Consider the following 13,292-nt stretch of genomic DNA (forward strand, 5'->3'; position numbering starts at 1 on the left):
CTCCCCCCCGCCAGTGCATCCCACGTGCAGAACGCTTACCCGTACACTGCGGGCAGCAGGAGTCCTGGGTGCGTGAGGGGCTCTGGCAGAGCAGGGGCGGGCACACCTCTGTCTCACACAGCACCCGCCCACTGTGGCAGGTGCACTGGGTGCAGGAGTCAATGTTCCAGGTTTCTCCTTCCACAAAGTACTCTCCTCCGGGGGCGTGGCAAATGGAGGGGGTGCTGAGCTCTGGCTTTTGCACCACAAAGTCATCTGGGGAATGACAAAAAAAAATCAAAATGCAAGAATTTATTCAACTGCCATCTTGCCAACTCTTGGAGAAGCTGGTGTCATCTGCGCGAAGGGACAGAGAAGTGGCGGCAGAGTTATCTCACTCTATTTTTATCAGGTCAACGGAGAAGAACTATTCCGTGCACAGGAACAGAAGGCGATGGCAGAAGAGCTGGTTTCCAGAAGAGAGGTTCAAGTGGTTCCAGCTTGTGCCCCGTAATGACAGAATTCAATAAGAGAATTAAATTACCTCGAGGACTCTTCCTGTCGAGAAGAGAGCAGCGCCTCTTAGGGGATCTCTGAATGTGTAGGAAGTGTCTAGAACAACAATCTCTCATTTACTGAATGCTTAACTGGGGTCCAACGTCCATGCTAGGGGCTTTGTGCGTTATTTCATTAATTCCTCCCACCAACCTTGTCAAGTAGGTATGGTGATTCCATGTTACACAGGAGGTGCCGAGGACTCAGGGTACTCAGTGCAGACAAGGAATTCGAAGCCCAAACTATGTTTGTTTGGATGATGGAAACGCCTCCAGATTAAACACAATCTCCAGCCAGTCCGTGCCCCATCTACTTCATTATCTCTAGGATCCTGAGTACGTTTATGCTTGGAAATACATCCTGCAGTCGAGCAGGCCACACCCGTAGACCAGCTGGCAGCAAGCGGAGCAGGCATGCTCTTTCAGAATCAACAGTCTGCAAACCCTCACCTGAGACTAAACATTTGCTTGGTGATGTCATCAAGAGAGGTAAATACCCAGAAACCGATGATAACTATGATTTCTTGCCCTGGAAGAGAGGCGATTTTGGTGTCTTGGTGAGATGATAATGACAGAGAGGGAACTTAACGCTGGAGAGGTCTGCAGAGGTCCTGGGAGTGGCCCTGAAGTTGTGCTGAGGGAGACGAGAAGTATGAGGACATTAACCAAACTTGGGTCATCCAAATACAACAAGCGTGGCAAGAAGGTGTTGATAGTGGTGAACCCTGCGGAGAAGCGGTCTGGAGACACTACGGCTAGCTCTGCTTGGAGCTCAGTGGAAACTGGGCCCCAGGACAGCTACCCTGTCTGTGCAGAGATGCCCAGAGCTGGACTCTGAAGTGCTCCCTTGCTGCTACTTTCGAAGTGGTGGCCGGTGCGAGTGTCCACAAGGGATGAGATACGGCGTAATGGGCGGATTCCCAGCTAAGGAGGTAACTGCTAACACAGCTGTGTCTCAAGGACACTAGGAAAGACTGGAGCTCTACCTGAGTGGAAATGACACACTAGCCAATGCTTACATTCATAAGCCACCAGACCAAACTCTCCAGCGATGAGCCAAGTGGAGAGGATGGTAATTAGGATGCAAGCGAAGGGGGATGCGATGGTTTGCAGAGAAAACAAAAACTGTTCCAAAGAGCAGCAACAAGCTAATGCTGGAAAAGCCTCCCTTACTGCCCTTTCCTTCCAAAAGGACTTAGAGATGTTTGCCAATCACTGCCCTTCTCAATGCTGATGCGGAGGGAAGGGGTCGGAAGACAGTGACGCACATATGCAGGTGTCTTGCCAGCTTCTCTGCTGTACTCTGTGCCCCAAGGCAAACATGCCAGTGGCAGCGCAGTTAGGGCCAAGAGACAAACAGAGGCAGAGGGAGAGAAGGAGAAAAAAAGCCCTGAGAAACGGTATCATTCTGGGGAATCTTCTAGTAGGAGAGTTTAGGAGCTATCCCAGAGAGGAAAACAAGCTGATCCTTCAACGGAAGAGGGGAGAAAATATTTAAAGTAGGAGTCCCCGAATGCGATAGTTCTAAGGTCTCTCCTCAGGAGAGATCGAAAGTGGTAATCCACTAAAGATTTCTGGAAACAAATATATCTATACATATCCATATACATGCATGTTTTTACGCATGTATATCTAGACGTTCGCCACCAACAGCAATGCATCAATTATTCTGTGTGGGTTTATACAACCCACAGCAGCAGAATCTGTAAAAAAGCAAACTTTCGATACAGAACACAAAGGACTCATACCAAGACAAGACAATCGGGTCCTCTACAGGGGCGTGGAACCTGCCTGTCACTGCAGTAACTCTTAGTTACTGAGGGGCCTAGAAGCACAGAGCTAACAGGGAGCCCTGTGCCATGGCCCGCGAGGCCCCGGCCGCTCTCAGGCCAGGCCTACGCGGCTGGAGAAGGACAGGCCTCTGGTTCCTGACTCCTGACCGCACCCACAGCACAGGTGGGTTCATTCACAAGGACGGATGGGGCGGGATGGACACGATGAGAAGGAATTCTGAGTCTGAAATCTGACAGGACACATATTCCAACTTTAAAAGGAATCTGATGCAAGGATGCGGAGACTTCACTTCTCTCTGGCCTTCTGACATGCTATTTTATTTTGGGTAAGAGAGTCGGTATTTCGGGGTCTGTTTTTCAAATGACAAACTGCCTGAGTGCATTTCCCCCTAATTCAAGTTGCCTGCACAGAGGAAGAAATAATAAATGTAAAACTACACTAAGCTCTTTGGATGAAAGGTACTAGATGAGGTATTATGGTAATAATTACCGATATTGACAACCATAATTCAGATCCCCATGAGTTATATAATCTGGTCTGTTCTTCTAGCAACTTCTCTTGATTACTGTCATTAGGATTTTAAATGTTGTGGATGTCTGGTCATTCTAAATGTCTCCATTAGGCAAGAGTGCCACATAGCTATTAATTTAGAAAAGGGCATTAGCCACAGACTTCGCTAATTCTCTCCCTCTCAGATACGCCTTTATAAATAATATGCTTTTATGGATAAAGTTAACATCAACCTCCTCCAATTAACTAAATCACTCAGCCTCAATACACTATCTGTAAAATGGAGAGCTAGACTTTAAAGGACATTAGGTCTGCAAACCTTTAAAAAAAATACAGCTCAAAGACCAGTATAATTGAGTAAACCATTGAAAAACGAGGACGGTTGTTTTAGAGCTTTTGCATTTTCTCTGGCCTCTGGCTCATCACTGCTAACACCTGGCTGACTCTGTGGCTGTTGCTGACAAAAGCCACAGGGAGCAGAAATGTGCTCGGGGGGTCGTCCCCTGCAAGTCCCCCCCACTCACAGAGGCAATGAGGCCCTGCAATGCAGAAGTCATTTTGCTGAGGGAGCGCACAAGATGGCAGCCGGCGTTTACCTGAACATGACGGGCAGCACTGTCCCGGATGAATGGTGGGGTTGCCACAGGCAGGCACCGGGCAGGTGATCAGAGCACACATTTCCCGTCCATTGTGGCAGTAGCACTCCCGGCACCCGTCATGCCAGCTCTCCTCATTTTTATGATGATGGCCATCCATGGACAGACATGTGCCTGACAGGACAGGTGGCCCGGCTGAAGCAGGGACCTCTGGACAGACAGAAGGCAGCCCGGTCAGGCAGCAGCTCCGGCACAGGAGAAACAGCCTGCAGTGTCCTCCCAGGGGATGCTACCCAGCCACCAGAAGTCACGTGTACAAAGGACAGCTCATGACATGGGAAAGGCTCACGACAAGAAGGTTAAGTTGATACACTTCCAATTTGGAAAAAAAGAAAAATAGGAAAAACCCTGGAAAATCTGTTTCTCTCCTACTGGTGGGACCACAGTTGATTTGGACTCCTTCCACTCTTACTTGCTCGTATTTTACACAGTAAACGAGCACTGATCCCACAGCAAATGAGACACCATGCTTCATATATGCAGAACAGCATCTCTAAAAGTCACCCCGTGGGCAAATCGTAGGCCTCCTGACACTAACAGATTTTTGTTCACTGGTACAATCAAAGCAGTGGCCAGATTTTGGTTTACTCTGACCCCTTAAGAATACTGTTAAAGTGATAACTGTCTAACTTTGAAAAATAACACACACACACACCCCCCACAAACTTTAGGGATCTTTTACGGCTGAATGTGTGGATCATGTGGACAATGAAAACATACCGGGGTGGGTGCTAGGGTACGGGCAGAAGTGGTGGTCAGTGTGCCTGCTCACGTGGCTTCGGGGACGTCCCTGGAATGGGAAGTCCCTGGCAAAAGGTATGCCCAGGCTTCGCGCCTATCTAGAGATACAGGCTGGCATGTGCTCATTCAGCACAAGTTTAAATTAATTGTCAGAGAAAACAATGTTACCAGAAAATACATAAGTGGGTTGCTTAGCCACGCCCACCCTCATGGGCTCTCAGAAAGGCTCTTTGCTGCATCGATTCTGTCTTTCAAGCCACTGCTGGACAGAGGCAGCCTCTAGGAGGTCAAGACAAAGGTGCTTTAGGCTAATGTTCCGAAGATGACTGAAAGTGAAAAGCTAAGAGGTCACTGATTTGGTCCAATATGCTTGTCTATTATATGTTTATTTTCAATTCTATCCTGAGTTCTTATTCCTGTAAGACATAAGGAAAAGGGATGGTCCCATGGACGAGTGACTTTTGTGCCTGAGTAGACCACCATCCCTGAAACTGTTTCATTTATATGATGTCCTCCTGCTCTTTCTGAGTCCTGGATGCTCTGACAGGAAGCGGGGGAGGGTCATGCGTTCACACTTACCTCTACACTTGCAGATAGGACAGCCATGATTGTCCTGCTGGAAACCCAAGGGGCAGATTTTGCTGCATGGGAGCTCTGGGCATTTCCTACAGCGACAGATGTCACAGCCGTGCTTATTCTTCCTGGGTAATTAAAATTTTGTCAGAGGTCAGAAAATCCAAAAGTCTCAAATGATGCCCATGCGCGCAGATCAAAGGTCATGGAAGTGATACTGCTATGAAGCAGAATGTCTTGACTTATGCTCTCAAAAACTTGTGGAGTGATGTGTAATTAGCTCTCTGTGGCCGTGACCACCACCCACCCATGGCCAAGGTTTAGAATTGCCCAAGCACTAATGTGCTTCTGGGATGTGACCATCAGAACCTCAAAGACATGACTGTTGTTTTAATTAGGAAAAGGAGTACCATCATATAAAAAAGATGGATGAATCTATGAATAGGATGGTGAGGGATATACTGTTGGGCACGGCTGGGGGCCAGCAGTGGGGCAGGAGTCTATTTTTTGTCAGAGTAGGCCTTCCCCACAGGACCACAACCTCTGAGAAATTTTGGACACTAGTAAAAGTAGTAATGAGCGCTTCACCCAACTTAGGGAGGTCAGAAGGAGAAGGTTAAGGCTCCACAGATCTGTGGACACCATAGCTGAGAGTGAGAAAGAATAAAAGCTCTGAGAAAACCTGCCATCAGTGTCCACTCATTATTTCTTTCATTAAAAAATAATATCAACTCAACAGTGCTCCATACGTGGGGTAGGACGCAAGCAGGATAAAGGAAAGAGTCTGCATCAACCATCTTTTTCCTTTGATCAACTCGAGTGCCTAAATTTTGTGATCAGGGAGATGATGTTAAATAAATAAACATGTGTTTATGAAATACATCACAGCAGTTTAAGTGGAGATGTTTTGAAAAAAGAATTCTTAGCAACCATTCCTTATTTTCTCTAAAAGGAGAATGTCACTGTCTGTTACAGAGGAGCTCGCTTTGTGTCCTACCAGCCGCAGGCCTGAGTCTTCTCCGAGGCCCCACATCTCCTCGGCAGGCTCTGCCCTACTGGACTTAACGGGCCTCAGACAAGGAAGAGTGCCTCTGTGTACCCTCAGGTTTCATCCCCATTAGCCCTAAGTGGCAACAATGGTGTTTCAACTGAAATCAGAACAAAGAAAAAAAAATCCCGTGTTCATCTTGGATAAATTAAGGGACTCTAAAAGAAGACAGCTCCATGGGAAACCCTCGGTAGACCACTGCCCACGTGACAATTACAATCTGTTAAGCGAAATGAGAACCGAGCACTAGGATCTTATTTATGTCAAGATAAAGAGAACAATGAAGTAAATGAATTATTCATACTCATGTCAGATAACATGTCATTTTAAAGTTCTATTGAGGCTTTATCTGATTTGTTTATTCCTCTGTGTATATATATCTGTCCACCCACCCCTTCTGTAAGCCTTTGCTGCACACAGACAGTAACAATCCACTCAGCGGGTATATATACAGGGCACTGATGGCTGCCTTCATCCTAACGCGCCCACATGGCGTCTGGCCAACAGCCCTCCTTCAGAGGGTGTCGTTGAAATACGTGTTGTAGCTGATGCAGTGCTTCTCTGTCACCGGTGGTCCACCTGATCCTACCTGAATGTGCTCACTGAGACGAACACAAAGTGGACCCCACAGTCCTGTAAGAGCTATCTTTCCAAGGTGAAGGTTAGACTTGAATGCAGCCTTGCTGCTGAGCGGTCATGATACTGCAGAAGGGTGGCCGTCGTTACTATTATGACAATAATGCTTCATTCTACATTAGCTGTGAAGCTAAGAAATCATTATACTTGTGTTGGTATCACAGTCACATTTTAGGATTAAGAACAATGCTGGTTTGTTTATTTGGGGACTTCCTAAGGATATCGAGTGCTCCTTATTTAACTATTTGATTAAAATTAGAATTAAAATTCCCCTATCCCTGCTGAACCAGGATTTCTAAGAGAAAGAATAAAAATGGTAACTTTAGGATGACAGGCAAGAGGCATTTGGTATAAGTCCCTTATAATTACTAGCACTAGACAAATATACCCAATGGAAAGGCACAAAGATAGAGAAGGAAACCAAGCAAAAAAATGATAAAACAAGATTATGAAAGGTAACTTTTTAGGGAACCAACTCAGCAGAAAGGACACTAATACAGACACTAAACAAATGTGAAGTGTCTTTATCCCCTGGAATAATCTAGATTTTCATGGGGTTTGACTCAACCAAGAATATTTGAAAATATAAGTCATGGTTCTTTATCTCCAAAGAAAGTCATAAAATGCACTGTGACCTAAAGAAAAAGTATGAATTGCAGACGAGAACCAAGATAAGACACTGAGGTGTGGCCAACAAGCACCCATCACGAAATAATCACTGGGGCAGTTATGAAAATGTTGTGGCACATTCAATACTTGGACCTCATGACCTCCCAGGGGAGGCCCGAAGGCTCTGGTCCGTCTTCATAAAAAAGACGGAGTAAAACTTGAGTGTTTACACATTCTTTTTTCTGTTCTCCGATTCACCTAACAAAGCAAGCCCAGATGTTCTGGACTCAGTGCGTCACTGATCCATTCTCTCTCTCTCTCACCCACACACACGAAATAGCTAGCAAAAGTTAAGTATGGATGTTTCATTAAGTTACAGAGAGTTAAGACCAGATCTTCTGAAGTAAATACTTACAGGTATCCAAAGGGACAACGCTTGTCACAGGTGACGGGTCTGCACTTCTTGGGGCGCGGGCGGCACCGACAGATCTCACAGCCGTGGGCGTCGGTCAGGAAGCCAAAGGGGCAGTCCGAAGTGCAGCCCCTCTCGAGCCCCAAGCACTGCTCCTCCCCTGTGAGGACGCACACAGGCCATGAGGGGCTGCGGGATACACGGACGCCTCCGCCCCTCCCTGTGGGGGCGGACTGTGGAGTCTGGCTCCACAGACGGAAACCTCTCACACCTACCGCCGCAAGAGGAAATGCTCACAGATTATAGCCCTGCTATTTCATGGGTGTCCTCACGGAACTCTGTGCAACACGCAAAATGAGGCCCAGCTCTGAACAAGGGATTTCTGAAGCGCATTCCAGTCTGGTGCTGAAGGCAGGCTGGCGACCACTGTCTGAGGGGTGGGTAAAACCGAGTGCGATTTTTTTCACGACGTTTGCTCTTATATTATGAATGACCTCAAGCTACAGACCACCATGTATTGTTAAAAGGCGAGAAATAGAAACTTACACCCCAAATTTCATTGTATATCTTGCTCCTAATAAATGCTCATGATAACGCATGTTCTCAAATGTTCAGTGTTTTCTCTTAGGAGTTTTAGGTATTATCCCATGATGCTGCATATTACTTGCAGCTTAAAGGATTTCGTACCCTTTCTTTCAAAAGAAACCAGTCTTACCACATGATATAAAGTGAAATAGTCAGTGTGTCACTGAGATACTTTTTTCCTACCACTGACAAATATCCAGGTATTAGGATGAGCTTCATGGACACGGAAAAGTGCATGTGGCAAAAATGTCTACGTTACTGTTTATCCACTATGTGAAATGTTCAGACTCTCCTCTGTTAGCAGAATTTGGAGTGGTGTTTAACTGTCCCGTTAGTTATGACATTATTTTAGAATTAAAACAAAACGGGGGGAGATACTATGGAGACGGGCAAAAGAAACTACTGGAGACAGTAGCTTTGTAGAAGATTTCTAAAAAGATTTCAAAAAGTGTGAGCTAGGACTTCAGGTAGGGAATGAAAATGGCCAGGCAAGAAAAGCACGCCTGGGGGCGCACTCAGGCAACTCGAGGCCTGCCCGTATTGAATGCAGTCTGAAAGTCAAACAAATTTAGAGAGGCCGAGGCAGTGATGGCGAAAGTACTGCAATTCTGGGGGCGCCTGGGTGGCTCAGCCTTTTGAGCGTCCGACTCTCGATTTCAGTTCAGGTCATGATCTCTCGGTATATGAGTTCCAGCCCCTTGCCGGGCTCTGCACGGACAGGGTAGAGCCTACTTGGGATTCTCTGTCTCCATCTCTCTCTGCCTCGCCATTCCCCCCGCCCCACCAAATAAATAAGTAAATAAATATTAAAGAAAAAAGTACAGCAATGTTTGATTCCTGCTCTGCATGGATTGGCAAGATGGGAAGCAGAGACTATTTTTGTTGGAATAATATATGAATTTGTATTTTGTCTGCACACCTTCTTAAGCATAAATATTGTAAATAATGCATAGGTTACTAAGAAAAACAGAACACGTGTCTCCTCTGCATACAAATCTTTTAATCTAAAATTAAACCTTGAACTACACTTAATAGGAGAGATGGGTTCATGTTTTCCATAAATATTTTAAGAAAGCATCTTTTGTGAATCTTAGCTGGCAATACGTGAATATTTAATATGCTATCTTTTACAGAGGAAAATGTGATTTATGGTATAATTTTCTACTTTGTCCTGATCATAAACCTTTCATTACACATATTTAATATAACCCCATGGGTCTGAATCACACTGCGAAGCAACTGATTACTAATTTGCATCCTTAAAAGTGAAATTCTAAATGGCTCATTTAAAAATTTGTAATTATAGGATTTGAAAGGACATCAGTTTTCACCTGTTTCCATCATTAAGGGATGATGAAGAGAGAGACTTAAGAGCTACACTTCTTTCTCTGACAACGAAATCGAAGCTGTGAACCCATTTTTCTATTTCATGAATTTTTAAGTCGTGACACCAAGCAGATTATGTTGGTATGAAATAGAAGAATTAAAAACACTCTGAGAACATCCCAGAGCCAGCATCCCTGGGGATTCCATTCCTTCAAACTCTGGACTCAGAGCACCCTTGTGCCTTTAATTTTCTGGTCCTATTAAAAAGGTGGTCTTCCACAGACTTCAATCTAGAGCGGTTTTCACTTTTTAAAAATGTTTTATTTTTAAAAATGTTTTTATTTTTGAGAGACAGAGTGCAAGCAGGAGAGGGTCAGAGGGAGAGAGAAGAGGGAGACACAGAATCAGAAGCAAACTCCAGGCTCTGAGCTGTTAGCACGGAGCCTGATGTGGGGCTCGAATTCACAAATCGTGAGATCATGACCTGAAGTTGGACGCTTACCTGACTGAACCACTCAGGCACCCTTCACTGGTTTTCACTCTTAAAGAAAGTTGTTCACCAAGCTGAAACAAACTGATAAAAGCTACATTTGTCTGTAACTACCTCTGCTTTGCAACGGAAGAGCATTTCAAACAAAGGCTGCTATGTTTAAACAAACACAGAGTGCTCACAGACAGGAGATGGCCTAGGCTGCCCAGGACAGGATGGTCTCACGTTGCCCCAGCTCGGGACTGCTCCTGGGCCTGCTGTGGGCTGGGCCTGTCCCCTTCTGTTCCCCCAACGGGAGGAGGCTCTCGGCTGGGGCCCTGTTTCCTTTACGTAGACAGTCTCGGTGCTGTGATGGCCTTGAGAATGGAGTAAACATTCAGTATCTGCTGAATGAATGAATCGACTGATGTTCTTGCTATGTACCCCTCCAATCTCATCAAGACTGCCATATTGAGAGAAAAACAGGTCGAGAAAACATCCTCTGCCAGTACTTAAAATTATCTAAAGCACTGGCCCCTGCTAACAATCTCAAAATACCATCTTCTATTATTTCTTCTTCTCAGAAAGAACTAATATGGAAGACTGTAAGGTAGTCCTAGATCCCGGTAGCACTTAGGGACTTCTCTTACTAGAAATGTACCATCAAAGCGAACATTTACATAAAGAGCAGAACAAAGTAGAAATATCTTATTTATAGATGGGTGGAGGGGTTTCAGTTTGCTTGAAAAGATTTAGTATATCACTTGAGGCGATATGAGAGAATGGCGGCTTTATGTTCATAATTTTTCAGCATTATGACTTTACTATGATCTAAAAATGCTTTCTAAACCACAGGGGAAGATTCCCATTGAAGAGAAAGTGATGCTTGATGGCAAAGTACAGGCGGCATCACAGCTGGTCGATAGCAGCCATGTAGTAAACTCTCTGTTTACTCCGGAGAAAAAGTGCTGTTTGTTCCCAGGACAAAATGTGACGCAACTGAATCGGCTCTTTATTATAAGTGAAAACCGCGATACTGCATGTAGCGCACCACGTGACCAGGACCTTGGGTCTGTGTTACACTTCTCTGCTGTAACCCTTCACCCTCTTGGAGACGCCAATTCCCACTAACCTACCAGTTACGGACACAATGAAGTCCCTGAGACTATTAAAGAAATGCAACACGACAAATGGTCGTCCCAATTTGACTTTGGTCTTCAGTTATTACTTTGGTTCTGAGTTACAATGAAAACACGGAGACTGCTTCCCTGTATTTAATGCTACAATGTTTAGATACTTGATTCGGATATACATTCCACGAAAAATATGAAGGCTTTTTCTTCTTGCTAATATTCTATACCTGCATCAGTGTCCAAATAAAAGGACCGTTAACTGCTAGAATTAGAGAATGTTAAAACTGAAGAGAAGTTAAAAATGATTCAGTGAAATCCACTTGATGTTAAGATGTAGAAAATAAAATGCCAAAGACAGATGGCATTTAATTCATACAGATGTCATTTGCTACATAGGGTTCATATCGTGAGCTGATACGTACTGTGTCTATTTGACAGCAACAGATATTTTTGGTTAAAAAGTAATGTTATTAACAGCTTAAACCAATAAAATGCCAGGTTACTAATAGCACAGTGAAATGATTTTAGTTTTAGCTTCTGTTGCTATTGTACTTCAACATTTTCTACCATATTTCTTTTCCTATTCTAAATATGAGAAGATGAGTCAGGGATAATTAAAATTCTTGGTATGCCTTTGATGCATTGCTTTGTTGAGCAGTGTTATAAGAATGTTATCTGTTACAGGTTAACATAGCAAAGCTATAGTGTGCTCAAACAACAGAATATTTTGCCTTATACCTTCCATGTACTTTTTGGAAAACTCGTTAACACTGGGTTTGGATTTCGATCTAAAAGTGGTTACGTATATAATATGTTTGGTTATGTTGCAGTATCATTACAGCATATTGGCATATTAGTTGAGGCTAAGGCCCATTTTTATCTTTTCATACCCCTAGTGCTTGGCATATGGTGGGCAGTCAACAAATGCTATGTGAAAAAAAGAATGAACAAACGCCAAAGCAATGAACAGGGAGAAATATTGATTTGGTACTGGTCTTATTTTAAGAAATCCTGATGCCAGGGGTCTGTATAAACAAGGTCTAATCCCTAACTGAACACTTAGGTATGGATGGCTGGGGCTAGTGCACATGAAACGGGCTTTAGTGGGGCACACACACACACACACACACACACACAAAATAACGTAAGGGAGAAATTTAGACAAAATCAATACTTATCAAGTAGCTGCAATGGGAAAAAGAACACACTTATGCCATCCTTTACTACAAGGAAGAGTCCTTTTCTTAAAACCAGGTGAAAGAGAAGAACATTCAACTGCTAAAATTAAAGGTAGAAGGAAAATTGTTCACGTGAGTGTCCTCACGGGCAGGAAGAGCCAGGGGCAGGTCTGTGCTGGGACAAAGGAGGGGAAGCTCACGGCTTTCCATTTCAGCTGGCCTGGGCCGATTCTGACATGGATGTGCTATAAAACAGCTAGCTTTCCTGCAAACAGAGGAGCAATGCCCATACGCCAGCTAGTAAAGCTAGCTTTGCATTCGTCGATTGACTTAGTCCTCAGAATGAGTTAGGTATTATTATCTGCCCTCTACACGTGAGGACACAGAGCCTCAGAGAAGTAAGGCAACTAGACCTGACCAGCAAGATGCTTGTCAGCCTGATGCTACAGTCTGGGAGGAGAGCTGGGCACATACGGTGACAGGAGTCTGACAAATCAGGGTCTGGCGGTTTGGCTGATTCTGACTCCCTCCAAAAGGTGGCTCCCAGAGGTGTCAGGATTGCTAAGGGGGCGGGGGGAGTGAGAACAGAACGCTCATTCTACAACTACTTCTTTCTGTATGATATAGACAAACTGACAAATTCCACTTGGTGTCTGATTATGTTCTTCGGTATAGGGTGGCAGCCAGTGAGATGGCAAAAGAGTAACCCGGGTCAGGAATCTCTGTGGGACAAAAGGGATACATGGTCAGAGCAGCAAGACCTCCGAAGGGAATCTCAAACAAGAATGACACCCAGTGGCATCCCCAATTGTGATGGCTCCTGGCTCATTGGCTCAAACAACATCTGCCGAGTGCCCAGCGAGGCCCTGGGAGTTGGTGAGTGACTTCCCTCCTGCGGAGCGAGCAGGCGCCCAGGTTTCTTCTACGGGACCAAAGCTTCCTCTTAATCGGCTTTACTTTTGTACGTCATAGAATGTGACTTGAAATGGTGACATTTCATTAGCATATTGTTTACAGGAGGTTTCTTCTTAGGGGAGATCTTGCATTTTACTCATGTTTAAAGCATTAACACCCAGTACCATACCTAGA

At 44.8% G+C, this 13,292-nt stretch overlaps 1 protein-coding gene across 1 annotated transcript in view; it reads right to left on the minus strand.

Annotated features, from left to right (window-relative positions):
* The window catches only part of CRIM1 (cysteine rich transmembrane BMP regulator 1), a 186,356-nt gene that overhangs the window by 33,173 nt on the left and 139,891 nt on the right, over window positions 1–13,292 (minus strand). Inside the window, exons 9-12 of the mRNA XM_029937961.1 lie at window positions 7,516–7,672; window positions 4,814–4,935; window positions 3,434–3,643; window positions 40–255 (exon numbers count right to left, since the gene is read on the minus strand). Coding sequence (XP_029793821.1) covers window positions 40–255; window positions 3,434–3,643; window positions 4,814–4,935; window positions 7,516–7,672 — 705 coding nt within the window. The remainder of the gene's footprint in view (window positions 1–39; window positions 256–3,433; window positions 3,644–4,813; window positions 4,936–7,515; window positions 7,673–13,292) is intronic.

Source organism: Suricata suricatta, chromosome 4 (genome assembly GCF_006229205.1).
Source record: "Suricata suricatta isolate VVHF042 chromosome 4, meerkat_22Aug2017_6uvM2_HiC, whole genome shotgun sequence".
Taxonomy (NCBI): domain Eukaryota; kingdom Metazoa; phylum Chordata; class Mammalia; order Carnivora; family Herpestidae; genus Suricata; species Suricata suricatta.